This window comes from Micropterus dolomieu, linkage group LG03 (assembly GCF_021292245.1).
Source record: "Micropterus dolomieu isolate WLL.071019.BEF.003 ecotype Adirondacks linkage group LG03, ASM2129224v1, whole genome shotgun sequence".
NCBI classification, from domain to species: domain Eukaryota; kingdom Metazoa; phylum Chordata; class Actinopteri; order Centrarchiformes; family Centrarchidae; genus Micropterus; species Micropterus dolomieu.
The window spans coordinates 25,143,234-25,159,779 of NC_060152.1; the positions used below are offsets into that span (position 1 = coordinate 25,143,234).

A 16,546-nucleotide genomic window follows, 5' to 3' on the forward strand; every position below is an offset into this window, starting at 1 on the left:
AACTTCCTGTTTTACACGTGGGACTAACCAAGACATTTGAAAACTAACCAGGAAATGAGCTTGACGAAGTTGTCGTTGAGGGAGATGCCTGCGCCAGCATCAAAGATGGAGGAGTGGGTGTCACCGATGAAGTCAGAGGACACCACCTGCAGAACACAAACCACGCTTAAAGTCAGATATATTGTAGTGTAGCCAGGCACAGCTTAAGCAATACATGACTATTTGCAAAATAAAAACTCCATCACTGTCAGTCACAGAGGTAATATTTTTCAAGTTAAATAAATTACAATTCATTTAGAACATCCTAATTTCATCCGGATCAAATGAACAATAGCACATACTCTGGCCTGAACCTCTTTACCCCACCTCACCCTATCCCCACTAACTGTCTTGGTCTGGCTTTATAACTAGCTGTGTATTTGCTTTACAGTGTATGTGAAATAACTGTGGGTGTTACCTGGTCCTCGGTGTAACCCAGCACTCCCTTCATGGGCCCATGTGCAGCCTTCTTGCAGGCTTCCTTAATCTCAGCGTAAGATGCAGGCTTGGACAGACGGCATGTCAGGTCCACCACTGACACATCAGCCACTGGCACCCTGAACGCCATGCCTGTCAGCTTACTAGAGAGAGAGGACGGACAAGAGAGAGATACCTGTGTCACCTTCTGTTTTTGGTTTTTCTTAACCTCATAGTCACATTAAAAAAAAAAGGTGCATTTGATTATCTGGCTGATGACAAATTTCTTTGTCCTTACCCGTTGAGTTCAGGAATGACTTTGCCCACTGCCTTGGCGGCACCAGTGGAGGCTGGAATGATGTTCTGGTGGGCACCGCGGCCATCACGCCAGGCCTTTGCGCTGGGACCGTCTACTGTCTTCTGGGTGGCTGTGTATGCATGGACTGTAGTCTGCAGAGAGGAGAGTCATCTTACATGAAACATCAATAACTCAGACATTTAAAGCTAAAAATACAGTTCCATCCTGCCCTATTGACAAGAGTGGTTAAAACTTTCAGTATGACATTAGGATACAGCTAACTGCAGTTGAAATGATGCATGTTTTCAGAGCACAAACTCAGATTTACTGTGACTTACCATGAGAGCCTCCTCAATGCCAAAGTTATCATGGATGACTTTGGCCAGGGGAGCCAGGCAGTTGGTGGTGCAGGAGGCATTGCTATCAAAATAAAGACAGACATGACCACTCACTACCAGACTCTACAAGATTCAGTTATCATCATATTCGTATTTGCTCCACCTAAATCTCAGAACGTTTGTGAAAAAAAAGTACGGTGTGAGTGCATGTCCAAGACTGAAAGTATGTTACCTGACAATGGTCATGGAGGAGGGGTCGTATTTGTCCTCGTTAACTCCCATGACAAACATCGGAGCATCAGGTGAGGGGGCGGACACAACCACGCGCATAGCTCCACCCTGAAGGTGAGACTGCGATTGGCCAAGAGAGAAAGAGGCACAGGTTAGAAAATGGACCATCCGGCAGTCTGTGCAATTGTTTCTGTATACATGCATGTGTTTGTACATACAGAGGCCTTCTCCACACTGAGGAAGACTCCAGTGGACTCAACAACGTACTTGGCTCCAGCATTGCCCCATGGGATCTCTGCTGGCTTCATACTAGAGTCAGAGACAAAGATAATGAGTAAGTTGCATATAGCGAGAGGGGAGTGAGAGGTAATCTTGTTAGAAGAGTACTTCCTGTGCTTTATAAATTAGTGTGCAGAGCCTCTTTGGGTAATGTCATGCTAGTAATAAACAGAAGTGAAAATACTTTTTCAAAGTAAGATGTAAGAGCCTTACAGTACACAAATTTACACTTAAATCACTGCTCAGAGGAACAGAATGTCTCGTCTACAACATAACTCCTTTTTGTTGGTGTAGTCTTTTGAACAGAGTAGGCTCATTACTCAACTGACTAAAACAACAGCTGGTAGGGCTGGAGGGTAGCTATATGAGTGAGGCCTGGCAGTAGAAAGCCTCATTTCATTGCCTGGAATTCACTGGATATTCAAGACCAGCAGGTCAAACTGAAATAAAATACCTTAAAAATGAAAAATAAAAGTTTGTAATAATTCAAATTGAACTCTTTAGAAGCCTGCTTCTACTACAGAGACTCTCTGATACGATTACAATTGTACAGAAGTGGCACTTGATGAACTAATTCCTTCGCAATGAATCAGCTGGCCTGTTTTTGGCCTCACTTAACCTTGATGGCATCAGTTAACATCAGCACTGCTGATATCTGTGCAGCAACAGCCACCAACCAATAAACATCATCGTCACTGACCACTGGAAGACAGAGATGGAGTTTCCATCGACGACGAGCTTGCCATCCTCCATGGAGACCTCACCATGGTAGCGGCCGTGGGTGGAGTCATACTTGAACATGTAGACCTAGAAAGAGAAGGGGTGAAATGATGGGCTTACAAGGGCAGGGGTTTTGAAGAGGCATGTGTCCCCAACTAAGGATTTACAAAGTCAAATCAGAATTGTGATGGATTGCCTATACTCAACTGATCATCGAATCATGTGTAGCAGCGGGGAGGGGGGTAATTACACACGGTAGCTCCGCTTTAATCTTGAGAAGCTGCAGAGCGGCAGTCTCTATTCATTAGTCACGGTAATTTGCAGCTTAACTTGTTGAACATTTTCTCTCAGCTCTGCTCGCCTGCCATTCACCGGTCTCGTGCAGAGTTGTGCATGCCCGCCGACAATTGTATGTATGTTGTGGTTCCTTGTGGGTTTATTCCAAATACTGTTTAAAAACTATTTAATATTCTTCGTGTGGTTTGTCAATGGTGATGTTCAAGCACAACTCAGCACATCACCGGCGCTGCTGGTGTTCTGTCTCTCTCTCCCTCTTTTACCACACACACACACGCGGCACCACACATGCGCATTGATGCCCCCTACCTTAAGGGTTAGGGTTAAAATTTTGGATTTATTCACATACTTTAAAATTATTTAAAGCTTCTTTCTTTTCACATGTTTATTTACAGCATTATATGTTGATATGTATATCATAATAAGCTGTATATTAACTTATTGGGAGAAAACCGGTAGTTCAATGTAAAAATCAAATGTTGAGCACCCCCATATGGCCAAAATGGTATGATCCTTGTTTCATAACTGCTCTGTGAAGATTCGACGGTGAGACCGACAGTCGAATCAGGCTCCTTCTATCTTTGACTATTCAGGGCCATCGCTACAAATTACAATCATAACACTGTATTATTGTGTAAGAAATTTGTGAAGAATTTCTAACATTCAGCTTGAGATGTTGTTGTCCTGAGATGCCTCACTGCCGATTAGGTATGTTAGGAAGTGCCAGCATGTTGGAGTGACAGATGAGATGGACCATGTAGAGTCTCCAGACTCCCTTGATAATAAATAATTGAGACACACTTTGATATTGACTTACAGTCACTAGTAGTGTTTGATTCTAAGCCATCAAAGTCATCTAACTAAAGAATTACAACCACACGATAAAATGTATAAACTATGCGTCCGTTTTAGTACATTTTTCTGTTTGTTGTTTTGTAAACCAGCTGTGTTCAACAACATACATTGCAGATTTCAATAAGTTTTCTACCCAGTATTTTAACCCAGTAATAATTAAATAAATGTTAAATAAATGTTGTTAAAATAAGCAAGTATGTGTATGTAAGTTTTCTCACCATGTACTGCAAGTCAATGAAGGGGTCATTAATGGCCACGACCTTGATGCCTTTCTGAAGGCAAGCTCTCAGGACCAGACGGCCAATACGACCGAAGCTGCAGAGTGAGTGGGGAGAGAGAGATTAATAATAGTTGTTTTGGGAAAATGGTGGGAAACATCCTCATGTCATGTCAAACCCCTCCTGGGACGTGGCAAACTGTGACTTCATGTTGTTACAGACTTTATCTTTACTGTGAGGCAGCTACAGGATGTTAGTGCTTAGCCGCTGAGCACTTTTGTGAGATCAGTTCAGCAGGCGACGTGCCAAACTTCAAACCTTCACTATGTCATCAAAGCAAACAACAGCTTTTACTGTGCCCTTCTTATTTGAAAGAAACCTGGTGCTGTTCTGCATCACAGTTGCACGTGGTACTGCATAGACCCACTCTCTCATATCTAGACTTAGCATACGATATCAAGAGATTTTCTCTTCAAAACCATTTACTAACTGCCTGAAACTGTTAAATATTGAATGCCCTTCCCCCAAATATGCTTCACTTGCTGTCCTATCCTAATCATCCTAAAATCAGCCTACACCATCCTGTTTATAAGATGTGTGTGTGTTTCAAACTCACCCATTGATTCCAACACAGAGGTCTGACATGGTTACTGCTGCTTGGGGGGGGGTTGTGTTATCTGGGGGGAAAAAAAACAAAAAACAGAGAAATCACTGACGTTAGAAAAACTACTGAATGATGAAAAAACACATGAAAATGCTGGCTATCCAATCTCACTTAGTAATGTTCTCTAGCTGACTAGCACTCAGTCAGATGACTGAGACTAAAATTGAATCTGTCCTTAATGCCAGAAATCACTGCAGCTTAAAAATATACCAGCGAATGCCTTCTCCTTTTTGTCGCTGAGTTTAAACATCCAGTGGTAGGCTTGACAACAAAACAAAACGTATACACGAGTGCTTGGACTGACACAAACTGTTGCCCTGGCAGTAGAAGGTGGCTTTAATCGGGTTAGTTAGGTTGTTGGCAGTATACGAGTGTGTGTGTGTGTGTGTGTGTGTGTGTGTGTGTGTGTGATCGATTGCTGCAGTGTGACCCCCCTGTTGTTCAGGATCCACAAACCAAATAATCAATCTGTGTCTGTGTTAAGCTGATCATTCATCATTTATTCCACTTGCTTTATCCATTTATCCCTCATTGTTACATTTACACCGACCATCTGCCCCGAACTGTCCTCCCTGTGTGTGCCTGCCTCACAATACAGCACACAGGCGGTGTGATGCATTAGCACTCAAGGGTGAAAAAACACTAAGGTGGTACAGTACGTTGGTGTGCTCGTGAAGTTAGTATGACAAGATGAGATGTGGTGACTTGGGTTGAAATTAGAAGCAGACTGCAGCTGTGCAAGGGTTTGACTCTGTTTATTGTCATTAACATTACTGCAGGTGAAGGAAAAATACAGGCTGTCAAATGGCATGTTTTATGTGCATCTGCAGCAGGAGCGGGGAGGTCTTACATCATGCAGGGACATGTTTAGACATTAACAATGGGATGAGAAGGGCAGGAGAAAGTGGTTGATATGTAAAGCATGAAACAGAGAGAGACTTGTCTGCCAACTGAACAGAGAGGAAGCCTGGCCTTGACTCAACTATGTGACCTCCTTTCCCGGCTGCTTTCCTCTCCTTTTCATTCTCTACACCCATCCGCTGCTTTCTCTTCCTCCTACTTATTACAGCCCCAGTCTTTTGCAACCCCTTTGCCTCCTTCCTCTTTTCACTATCTCCACCTCTTCCTGCTGCCTCTACCTCTGCTGCCCTTGGTCTGTCTATGTTAGAGGGAATACGCACTCATATCATTTTTAGCGTCATAAAGCTATACCAAGTTATGTGACTTGCTTTTGGCACAGAACACTACCAAAAACTGAATTAAAGATTTTGTGCATGGATTAATATAGGTTGCAAATATATTAATTTAGGATAAAATGTGAGCTCTGTTGTAACACTTACTTATTTTAGGGTTCATCTAAAATCTAAACATTGACAGAGACTTCTGTCTGTTACATTCATCCAGGTGAACAGATATTGTAGCGTAGTAGCGTGGACCAGGTGCTCGCCTGAGCAGTAGCTAACGTGTATGTGTGTGACACGTAGAGTAAGTCCGGATTGTCCTTGAAACTGGTTGGTTGTCATTTTAGACTACTGTAATCTCCTAATCTCTCTGTGTGTGTGTGTGTGTGTGTGTGTGTGTGTGTGTGTGTGTGTGTGTGTGTGTGTGCGTGTGCGTGTGTGTGTGTACGTGTCTCAGCGGGGAGCATGTAAGACAATCTGACTATTGGGTGAAATGCATTGTGGGAGCACTTTAAATAGAATAAAGGGGCATCCAGATTAGGAAAAATCATCTCTCTCATTCTCCCACACACTCCCAAACATGAACAATAATTCATTTGAACCTTTTTATATTGAACAAACAGATGCTTTGTCTGGCTGGAACTGTAACCCTGTTTGATGCCAGTCAGAATCAATTTATTGAACACTGTGCCACAGTTTCAACTGTCAGATTTCTAACAGGGTCATTTTTGTATACTTGTTTGGGGCATTTTTTTCTTTGTAGTCCCTTCCTTTCAGGGTAGAGCAGCCATTTTGTTTTTCTTCAGCAACCATCAATAACATCAATAATACAAGGTCACCAAAGGAGAGAAAGGGAGGTAGAGGGGTCACACAATATGACCATGCTGTTCTCACATTTCCTCTCCTTTATACTTGGTTCCCACCATTACCATTGTGCATTCAAACTCTTTCCTCTTTTGGGGGGGGGGGGGGCTCGACAAAGACTAGTGGAGTCATGTAAGAGAGTTTTGGTGGGACTCAAACCCAGTGATGCGGCTCTAAATGTGGAGAATTTAAGGTAATTACTAAAAAATGTGCTAAATGTGGAGAATTAAACATAATTACTAGAAAATAATACTCCCTGTTCTCCCCTTGATTAATTAATTAAATTACTTAAACCAATAAGTAATTAATTAAACCACTGCCAATAATACCACGTTTATAATATCATGTTTATTTTTAAGAAAACACCCTCCTTAATGCAGCTTTAATGAATGAATGGAATGAAAACAGTCGTGCTGCACCATCATAGTCTACTGTAGCACAACTGTTCAGCTTTCAAATTTAGTGTTAGGTACGTACTCTCATTTAGTTTTGGCAAAAATATAAAACATATGTTGTAGTACACATTTTAAACAGAATCCTGCTGCTGTATGGCATCAAAATTATCAGATGGTTTTCCTACGCAGTAAACTTTCCAACAGAAAAACAACCATCCACTCCATAGCCAGCAGCTCTTCGCACTTCTCTACCAAACAGCCCTGCCACTTTTGACTGTAGACCAATCAAGACTAATCTGGTATTCAGCACACACTCAGTGACACACAGACATGTCCCAGCTCACAGAGGCAGTATTGTGCAGAGCAGAGTGAAGGAGCTGCATGTTGTTAACGGCAGCTTGCCATGTGCTGACACTCATTAAAATGTAGGAAGAAGAGGCAGACAGAAGGCCAGACATAGTGTAGCAAGGTTCCTTAAACATTTTTCTGACCTTTTGCTACTTATTGCAGATCTGCAGAAAATACATTATTCAGATTTCTGAAGAATAGACACCTCCTCTTCTGATTGGCTGGCCAGAGAGCAGGACTGCAACCAATCAGAGCCCCTGTTTACATCTGGTATAAATATGCGCCTTAGGTGATCCAAACACAAGTGGATAGCTCAGGTAGAGGGGCGAGTTCAGCGCTGACAAAACCTAGCTAAACGTTTTTTTCAACGGAAACGTGGTTCCCTGAACACCCTGTTGTGTACGCAAGCGCACTGCATTTCCCTGCCTTCTTAACTCCGCTGTGTTTACACACTTGTCGCAGCTGATTGGGTAACACCTGAGACACGCCCACCAAACGGGAGAAAACATACCTCAAAGCCGTTGCTTCGAGGTAGGACTCAATGAGATCTGAGAAAGAGCAACAGCAGCGTCACGACTCGCAGTAGCTGGAGACAGATGAGGTGTTCACAAATCACCTCACTGCTTGATGACTCTATTTTGTCTCGTATCGGCCTCAGTGTGGAAGGTGCGAGAATGACTTGATGTGCAAAGGTGTTAAGAATGGAAATGCATCCATGTAGTCTTTCCTTCACAACCTTCCTCCCTCAACCTCACTTCTGTCTCACCTAGCCTGGTCCATAAATCTCATGTCTCCCTTTTCGACAGCCTGAGATCAGACCTAACCGTTATGAGTCAATTACGTGACAAGGGTGGTGCAACCATCCACTTTTTTCTGATCGGATAGACAACAGAAAGAAGCAGCCAGTCAGAGAAGCTTTTCTAGTGTTCAGTCCTCATTAATGAGGAACTATACAAAGCAACTTACTTGACAACTCTACCTACTTCTCCTTCTATCTCTTCATCCATCCTATATCTGTCTATCCATCCTAATAATTATTAGCCTTCTTTTGTCGCTCACCTGTTCCTCTCTACCAGCTATTTTTCCCTTTGCCCTTTAATTCCTCAACCTAGTTCATTCTCATCTGTCTTGCCCAGTTGCTTTTTTGGCTCTGAATACCTCCCCTCCCATTTTCCCCACCACCCAAACTAATCATTAAAATTCAACAACAACCTCCCTCCATCTCCCCATTTGTCTGTCCTTGCCACTCTTTGTCTGTCTAGCCCCCCTCATTTAGCACAACCCTACCCTCCCTCTGAGCTGCGACCCATTTTCCTCGCACAAACACACAGTTTAACCAGAGGCGCCGAAAGGATCACCATGTGGGTATGCATGTGCGCCGGGGGGTCCACTGGGGGGTGAGATGACTCATAACCAGTCTACCAGAAAAGGACAAAGACAACAGGCTGCAGTGATATAATCTCAAAATGTACAACAAAGTATGTTGGACGAATGAAAGAGCAAGGTAGGGGAGAGGAGGGGTCATGACACAGCATTTCACTTGCTGCCAACACCTCCTCTGATGTCAAGCACCAATACTGTGCGTAACAAACACTTATTCTTCTTTTATCTTCAATATGTTGCCGCTCTAAGAGGAGCATTTGGACAGTGTGTGTGGAGTCCAGTCACTTGCTGCTAATCCTAATATGGACCTGAGGTTTGAGGAAATAAGACTACCGTTTTGTCTTTGCAACAGTATTACGGTGCACAAAATTACAAGATACACTTTTTAGATTATTGTGTTTCCTAAAGCTGTTACAGTGTTATAGTAAAAGCTTGAAAACAACCTTGACATTAATGTCAGGAGAGGCTTTCAAAGTTTCGACTAAAGCTAGTAAATTCTTTGGAAATTCGGCAGTGAGTGAATGAACTTACTGACTCTGCCCTGTACTTTTCCTGCCCACTTTTCCACACCCCAGGCCCTCCTCCTTCAGCCACCCCCCTTTCAGTGTCTGTCGCTTATTCAAACGTTCCTCCAGCTTTCTATCCCTCTATCACACCCTCTTTCTCTCCAGTATTTTTCCACTGCAATGTGTTTAATGGCTAGAGGACAGGCAGGCTATCCAATTTGTTAATATTTTCAAATAAAGATATCAAATAAATCAAGATACATTAGAGACTGAACAACAAATGCCACCTATATACACTTGCACACACAGGTGAGGAGGAGCCAAACTTTCTATGTTGTTTGCAACTTTTCTTCTGCTCATCTTTTCTTTCGTCTCGTCTTTAGCCGTATATGCTTCCTCTCTTTTTAAAGTCTCTTCACGGAGGCAATGTCACTTCGCTGCCGTAAACTAGTCAGTTAAAATGTCCAACACCATCACATCACCAGTCAGACACGTGCACTTACAACACCACAGACTGTGTGTCCTACTCAGCCGGAATGGTCTCCCGCTGACAAGGAAAGACAGATGAGAACATCACTATTTCTATTAGCCAATTCAGCTGTGGCAAATTAACATGATAAGCAGACCTTGAATTAATGGTGCTAATAGTTTATGTAATCCTGTTCCAATATACACGCAGAGATATGCATTAATCAAACTGAAGAATCAGGAAGGTGGTTTATAAATGTAGTAACTTACTATTGCAATTCAGCAATGACTTTTTCATGCACACAAACACAGGTACACACACCAACCACCATCCTGAATAAGTAAAAGGTGTGCTGTATCAAAGTGCAGAGGATTCAAAAGGAGAGAGGCATGTGATAACTCTGCAGGGGTAATGCTGGAACACACACACACTGTCCATAGGCCTACTGTATGAGCCTGTGTCAGCAGGCAGGTGACAGATATATCCTTCCTAAAACTCAGATCCTCTCATGTTTCAGTACAGTAGTATTTCATATCATGCAAACTGTACAGGTAAATACCTGTACCTGAATAACTGCACTACATAAAAACAAAGGCAAACTGCTCTTTTGTACAAGTAAGGTCCTTTTATGTCACAGCTGCGTATACCCTTCCTTACTGTTGGGTTTATTTCCTCAAATTGGCGATGGCTGCAGAATGCTGAGTCACTCTGGAGCTCCTTCTCTCTTACACACATCCTGTACAAAATCCTGGTTGATAATAAGTCAGCTACAGACCATAATGGAGAGGGGTACTCATGCTAACCTCAGTCTAGAAACAACTACACTACCTTCAAGTGGAAAACAAGTCATAACCAACAGGAAGAATGAATGACTCAAGGCTCTATGTAAATGTATGACTGTATTAGTTTTATGACAAAACTGACTTTTAGAAGTAGTTATTAGTCACTAACTGTAGGAGGCAGTAAACTACCATGCTGCCCTAAAGTGTGTACCAGAGGGGAAAGGGAGAGTCCCTGCCATGACCAACATGACTAGCAAATCGACACTAATCTGATAGGCGAATAAAAATGTCTATATAGTTACTGTAAAACATTGATTAATAACCTGGGCTTTTATTTGCTAAAATCACTGAATTCAGCCTAGATATATTTGGGACAGGCCTTTAATTCCTTTCGCACAAAAATGAAACTATGGAAAACAGTACATGCTAGTGTGCTCTAGCTAAACTCATTGGCTAATAGTTTGGTCAGCAAAGGAGACTTTATATTTCAGACAACTGGCTGACACACTGCTCTGCAACACCTACAAGAGCAGAATGAATGTCAGAGTAATCATGAGCGACACGACAAGCTCACAACTTTTGTGCCTCATGTGCAAGGAATCTCCCCCGTGTCTCTAATAAAAAAATATTAATATGACTCAGATCAGGTTTATCTTTGACCAATAATATATCCATTTCATGATATATAAGTGTAGAATTTAACTACTACAAATGCAATGAAAGCAGACTCATTTCATTTTGAGATCTTGCTGTGATCCCTGTCATTATAAATATATTAACTGTACTGAATATTGGACAAGAGAAGCTACTCGAAAGTTATATATGTGCTTTAAAATTCTGTTTAAAAATGAAATGAATCTAGAGGGATTTTATGATCATAAATTGGTTCATTGTTAATTACATTTATATACATTAAGTAATTGTAATATATTATAATACTGCAATACTGTTATCTGCTGAATCACCACAAATAACTGCATAATTTCTTACAAATTTATGAAAATGTATTTAGGGCCTAACGTTTGGCATACATACATACATCTTTGACTACAAATACTTAGGCCTAGCATCTCCCAAGCAGCACTGGGCCTGTTATTAGTAACCTTCAGTCATCCAGACCCTGAGCTAAGAAGTGTGACTCCCCATCCATGAGTACAGTGTTAATATAACCATTTTCAAGTTGATAAGGAGCTTGAGGATAAAGATTAGCAGCTGGTCAGCATCACTACAGCCCACTACATCCCTGAGCCTGACTTGACCTTCCTTAGCTGGAGTGACGACCTTCGTCATTGAGACATGGCGGCATCTGCACGTACCACACCTACATGAGATGATTTAAAGCAACTGCAAGCAAATAGTGATTGCCACAATTAATAATACAGTATTATGTATTACTACTATTGTTTACTATATAATAATATTTAGAATAGCACAATTTGACTGTGTGGCTAAGATGGATATTGATTTTGAAAGAAAAATCACATTCTTCTGTTAGCTAACCCTTTAACTAATTTCCCCACTGAACAGGGTAGTTATGTAGTTTAATAAACTTGAGATGAACTTTAACTGTGTCGTATAGTTGCTTTAAAAGCGCAGGCCACTTTGCAAAACGCATCAACAGGTCTGTCGAGTCTGGAGTAAACTGCGGCAGAATCATGCGGCACCGTCCTGCCTCTCTGCCCTTCAAAAGCATCGCAGGAAGCCCTTCAACATGTTTCCCTCGTCTTTCAACACGAAACAAAACCAAGGTTATTCATTTGTCCCGTTGCATCACCTCTGCTTCCCGACACTGCTATAGCACGATTCGTCTCTGAAATCTAATGACGCAACGACGAAAAGCCTTCATCATGCAGACCAGGGGAGGCACGTAGCTTCACCTCACACACACACTTCTTTTATCACAACTCAGTATGTAATATAATAATAATGCACCGGCAGAGTTACAGTCAGGGTTTACTGTAAACACATTTCCATCCTGACTTGTCTACCAAGTACTTTGTTTTTATAAACGCGTTAATAACTTTATAGCCTTTATTTTTGTAGTGGGTTACATAAGACTAATCCACTTCCGCAAAGATGCAGCAATGGGAGCTGCCAATGTCACGTTACCCGCTCAGGAAGACAATTTAGCTTCCGATGAATGAATTATTCAGTATGAATGGACTGTTATTTATATTTACAGATGTTCTTTACAATAAGCCACCAATCCTTTTCATTTTAATGCTTCGGGAGTTTGCTGCTTTAGTGGATTTCGATTATAAAGCTAAATCATACAACGACACGACTCCAGAGGATAGCATTACACGACGTCTCTCTCCAAACTACAAGGCCACATCCCCTCCCATCATCGCTCTTCTCTTCCTGTAGTGCATCCTGCGAAAGTGGCTGCTTTACAAATCCAAAGGCTAAATGAGCTTTGAGCTCTTCTACTCTCTCATCCCCTCGTCTGTCTCCCCTGCACGTTAAAACTTTATGTGGCTGATTAAAATAAAGCTGATAAAATTCACCTTAGAGGGTGGCCTCTGGCTTCTCGCAAGCCGTTTACAGCTTTTAATAATGCCAGTCTCAAGAAATGCACCAAATGTAAGAGTAAATATTACAAACTGCCATTTTAAACTGCATTAGCAAACGTTAGTAAACCAGGTTCAAGGATGGCAGGCCGACATTTGTGAATCGACGGACAAGCTAAGATTTGAAACTGTAGTGAAGGCTGAATCATGTGAAATACGTTTAACGACTTCAATTTAGATCATTTGGACAAATGTATATAGTGTAGGGCCAGTTAAAGTGACCTCAAGCCTACACATTGAAGGGTAAATCGGTCTCTCAGCTTACCTCACGGCTGATGCTTCTTGAGTCTGTCTGCGCAGTCCACAGCGCCGCCCTCCGCTTTTATACCGGACACGTGCCTCAGGGAGCCTTGTCGCCCTAGCGACGTGACGTCATGGCATCCTTTGCTGCCAGGCTCCATTCTGAACGAGGGACTGGTCACGGTCTCTCGGCTGCCATAGAAACCACAGGGATGAATCACCGGTCTGGTTAACGTCTTATTCAAACGTCTTACTTTCATCGTCGGGGAATCGAGGGTTGTGTCGACGATGAAAGGTAGTATTTACCAGAGACACCGGCAGATGAGTGGTGTGAGAGAGACGGACTCAGTAGCGGGGAATGACGAAGCATTTTGTCCCGTTCCCACTATGAAAAGTCGGTCACGTGCACGTGATGAAATAGGCTACTGGGCAGCTGTAGATTACAAGTCAGAATAGACCTAGTCAAAATAACACAGTAGTAATGTGATTGGCAGACTGGTCCCTCTCATCGTGTGACCGGGTCCTGTTGGACTGCATGGTCTATACAGGCAAGAGTTTTATAACCAGCCCTCCTCTGTGCATCGATCTGTAAAGGACTGCAGACCGGATCGCCTATGGATGAAGTGTGTGTTTGTGTGTGTGTGCACGCGCGCGCGTCCATATGCATAGATGCAGCACTGTTATGTAAGAAGTCATGAAACGAACATGGCACGTTCCCATGGAGACAGGCTGTTCTGCTGCAGAACTGGCCAGATGAATTGTACGCTTGCATACACCGCAATATGAAATAGGCTAAAGTAGCCTAGATAAATTAGCCTACAGTAGATCTTATAATAAAATAAGAGCATGCTATATTTTAATTAGACCTAAGATGAATGTTTCTGGTATATTATTTTCTATTCTACTCCTCTCCTCTCCTCATGTCACAGCACGTCAAACTGAGAACAAGGCTACGTGAGGGAGGATGCGTAGGCTACAGTAGTGAAACATGGGAAATCCCTGCAGTGCAGTATGAGTGAAAGTAGGAAGGAACGCTCGTTGGCCAACATGATTTCTTCACACGCTGCAAGTACCCTCTTGCATTTCGTCCTCTTTGATTGGGGTTTGATCTCTGCATCGTAAAGCAAGATTGGATACAGGCTGGTCCTGATCCAACATGTAGGCTAAAGGGAAGTTTCTCTATCTAGCTATCTATGTATCTATCTGTTCAAATCAAATTTGCTTTATTGGCATGAATGTTAATAGGACAGTATTGCGAAAAGTTCAAAGAAAATACAAAAGAACAATTCGATTCAAATAAATAAATAAAATAAAATAAATAAAACAGTAAACACGTGTGTTTAAATAGAAATAGATAATAGAAATAGAATAGAATAGATAAATAAAAAACAATCTAAAACAATCTGTTGGCTACGTGAAGTGGAAAAAAGGTGCCAGTTCTCTATATTTATAATGGGTTCAATGGGGTTTATAATAGGTCACACTATTTTTGGATAGTTTGCAGATAGTTTAAAGAGTATTTGTTTCACAAATAAACCTTTCCTCATATTACACAACTATGGTTAGGGTTAGGTTAGGTTTGGGCACAAAACACATCTTGATGAGGTCATGTCAGTGTATTCATTAAAGCCTTAAAGAGGTGGTATTATGCTTTTTGTCTTTTTCCCTCTCCTTTATTGAGTTATATACCTTTTTTGTGCATGTTATAGGTTTGCAAAGTGAAAAGGCCCATTTGTAGTCAAGCCATTTCCCTTTAAATGCGCCTCATATAACTCTCACCAAGCGGCTAGTCCTACATGCCCTAAAAAACACTGGTGGAAAAAACTGAGCTGCAGCACACACTTCTCCTCTCACTTCTAAACACTAGCTACCCTCCAGGCAGTCAATGGACATAAAGTTGTTACTGTGATGTAGAGACAGAGCTCAGATATAACTTTATGGATGAAAGATGTTTTTATTACAAATTAATAACTCACTCGCTGAAATTATTGCTCTAGTCTGTGTTACCAAGCTTTTGGCAGGGGTCTGCAGCATGTAGCCTACAGCTGACAGGAAGCGTCTTTACCAAGCGGGAAGCTTCCGGTCTACAATATGAAGCCAATGCGGAAGTCCCTGAAACCTGCATTCTATTGAAAATCCAGCAGGGAGCGACTCTTCTGGTTGCAAAAAGAAGTCCAACTCCATTAGAAATAATGGGAAAATTACCCTACTTCTCAGCTGAATAATTACCCCAGTAAACACTTTCCTGATGAGTTTATGGTCTCAGTCGCTATTTTCAAGTCTTCTTCAATACAAAATGTTGTTCATTTAGTAAATTATGGTCCCATTAATTTTAAAATAGTATGTTTTCAGGGCGGGATTATCTATGATTGACATGTCGTTACCATGGCGACCTGTCAATCAGGCTAGAGCCGACGCGTGCCCTCGGCACTGTGTAAATTTAACCATCACCATTGAAAAAGCTTATTAGGAGTTGGCTGTTCACTTTCTTTGGTGAGTACATTTAGTTTTAAGACTGTTGTTCGCTAGACAAAGTTTTCAGCCCTGTTAAAATGACAGTTAACGTGAGTTACAGATGCACCTAGCTAAGCAAGCTGTTAGCCGTTAGCTCCAATGTATGGTCACTTCCGAGCACTTCCTGGTTGCAAAAACTCGACATTGCGGCGCCCTATCAGCCAAACTCAAGGCTTCAAAACGGCAGTCCACAAACCAACGGGTGACACCACGATGACTACGTCCATTTCTTATATACAGTCTATGGTCTTTACCGGCTTCTCATAGGCCCGCCCTTCTCTGCTTCTGATTGGCTAGTAGTCCTTACCTGGGAACTGCACATGTGCAACTCCCAACAAAGATCATTTAGAGGCAAGATGTATCACTTCATAGCTAAAACAAAGCCTTCTACGCAGATTGAAAAGAGGAGCTGCAGCAATGTGCAGTATGAAAAAAAAAAGTTTTTTGAAAATTAAACCATGTAAACCTGTTCTGGTACAACCCATAAATAGGATTTTGAACCTGAAAATGACCTAACTCTTTAAATTAACTCCAGCGGGAAAGTTACAGCAGTTTAAGAAATAGGCTACACATCCATAATAATAATTTGAAAGTCTTCATTCATTAAATTCTTAGGCAAAAATTGTCTAAATGGTGGCAAGTCTCTATGTCTGTGAAGATTCTCAGTCATCCAGGTCATAGTTATCCAAAGAAGGTTAAAGTCAAGGGCAACTGGCCTTGGTTGAAGACACTAGAAGACTTTTTGTCCAGGGTGTGAACTACGGGGGAGCCAGGGGGAGCTTAGCTCTCCTAAATAAGACATCAGCTCCCCTAAAAGCATGATTTGTGATATTTTGGGGGGTCTAAAATATTGACAGAATGCTTTATTGTCGTGTGAAACCTAATTGTAGCAAAATGGCTACATATGATAATAATATTAATAATTATATTGTTCTTTT

At 41.8% G+C, this 16,546-nt stretch overlaps 1 protein-coding gene across 2 annotated transcripts in view; it reads right to left on the reverse strand.

The window, feature by feature from the left end:
- Positions 1-13,161, reverse strand: part of gapdhs (glyceraldehyde-3-phosphate dehydrogenase, spermatogenic) — a 15,063-nt gene extending 1,902 nt beyond the window's left edge. Inside the window, exons 1-10 of one of the 2 annotated variants that reach the window (XM_046043995.1) lie at positions 11,544-11,589; positions 4,309-4,369; positions 3,693-3,789; positions 2,303-2,409; positions 1,542-1,632; positions 1,325-1,443; positions 1,093-1,174; positions 755-906; positions 458-620; positions 49-146 (exon numbers count right to left, since the gene is read on the reverse strand). In XM_046043995.1, coding sequence (XP_045899951.1) covers positions 49-146; positions 458-620; positions 755-906; positions 1,093-1,174; positions 1,325-1,443; positions 1,542-1,632; positions 2,303-2,409; positions 3,693-3,789; positions 4,309-4,369; positions 11,544-11,574 — 1,001 coding nt within the window. In that variant the 5' untranslated portion in view covers positions 11,575-11,589. Of the gene's footprint in view, positions 1-23; positions 147-457; positions 621-754; positions 907-1,092; positions 1,175-1,324; positions 1,444-1,541; positions 1,633-2,302; positions 2,410-3,692; positions 3,790-4,308; positions 4,370-11,543; positions 11,590-13,119 lie in introns of those variants that run through there. The other variant, XM_046043993.1, reaches the window with a different exon arrangement.
- Between the last annotated feature and the right edge of the window lie 3,385 nt (positions 13,162-16,546).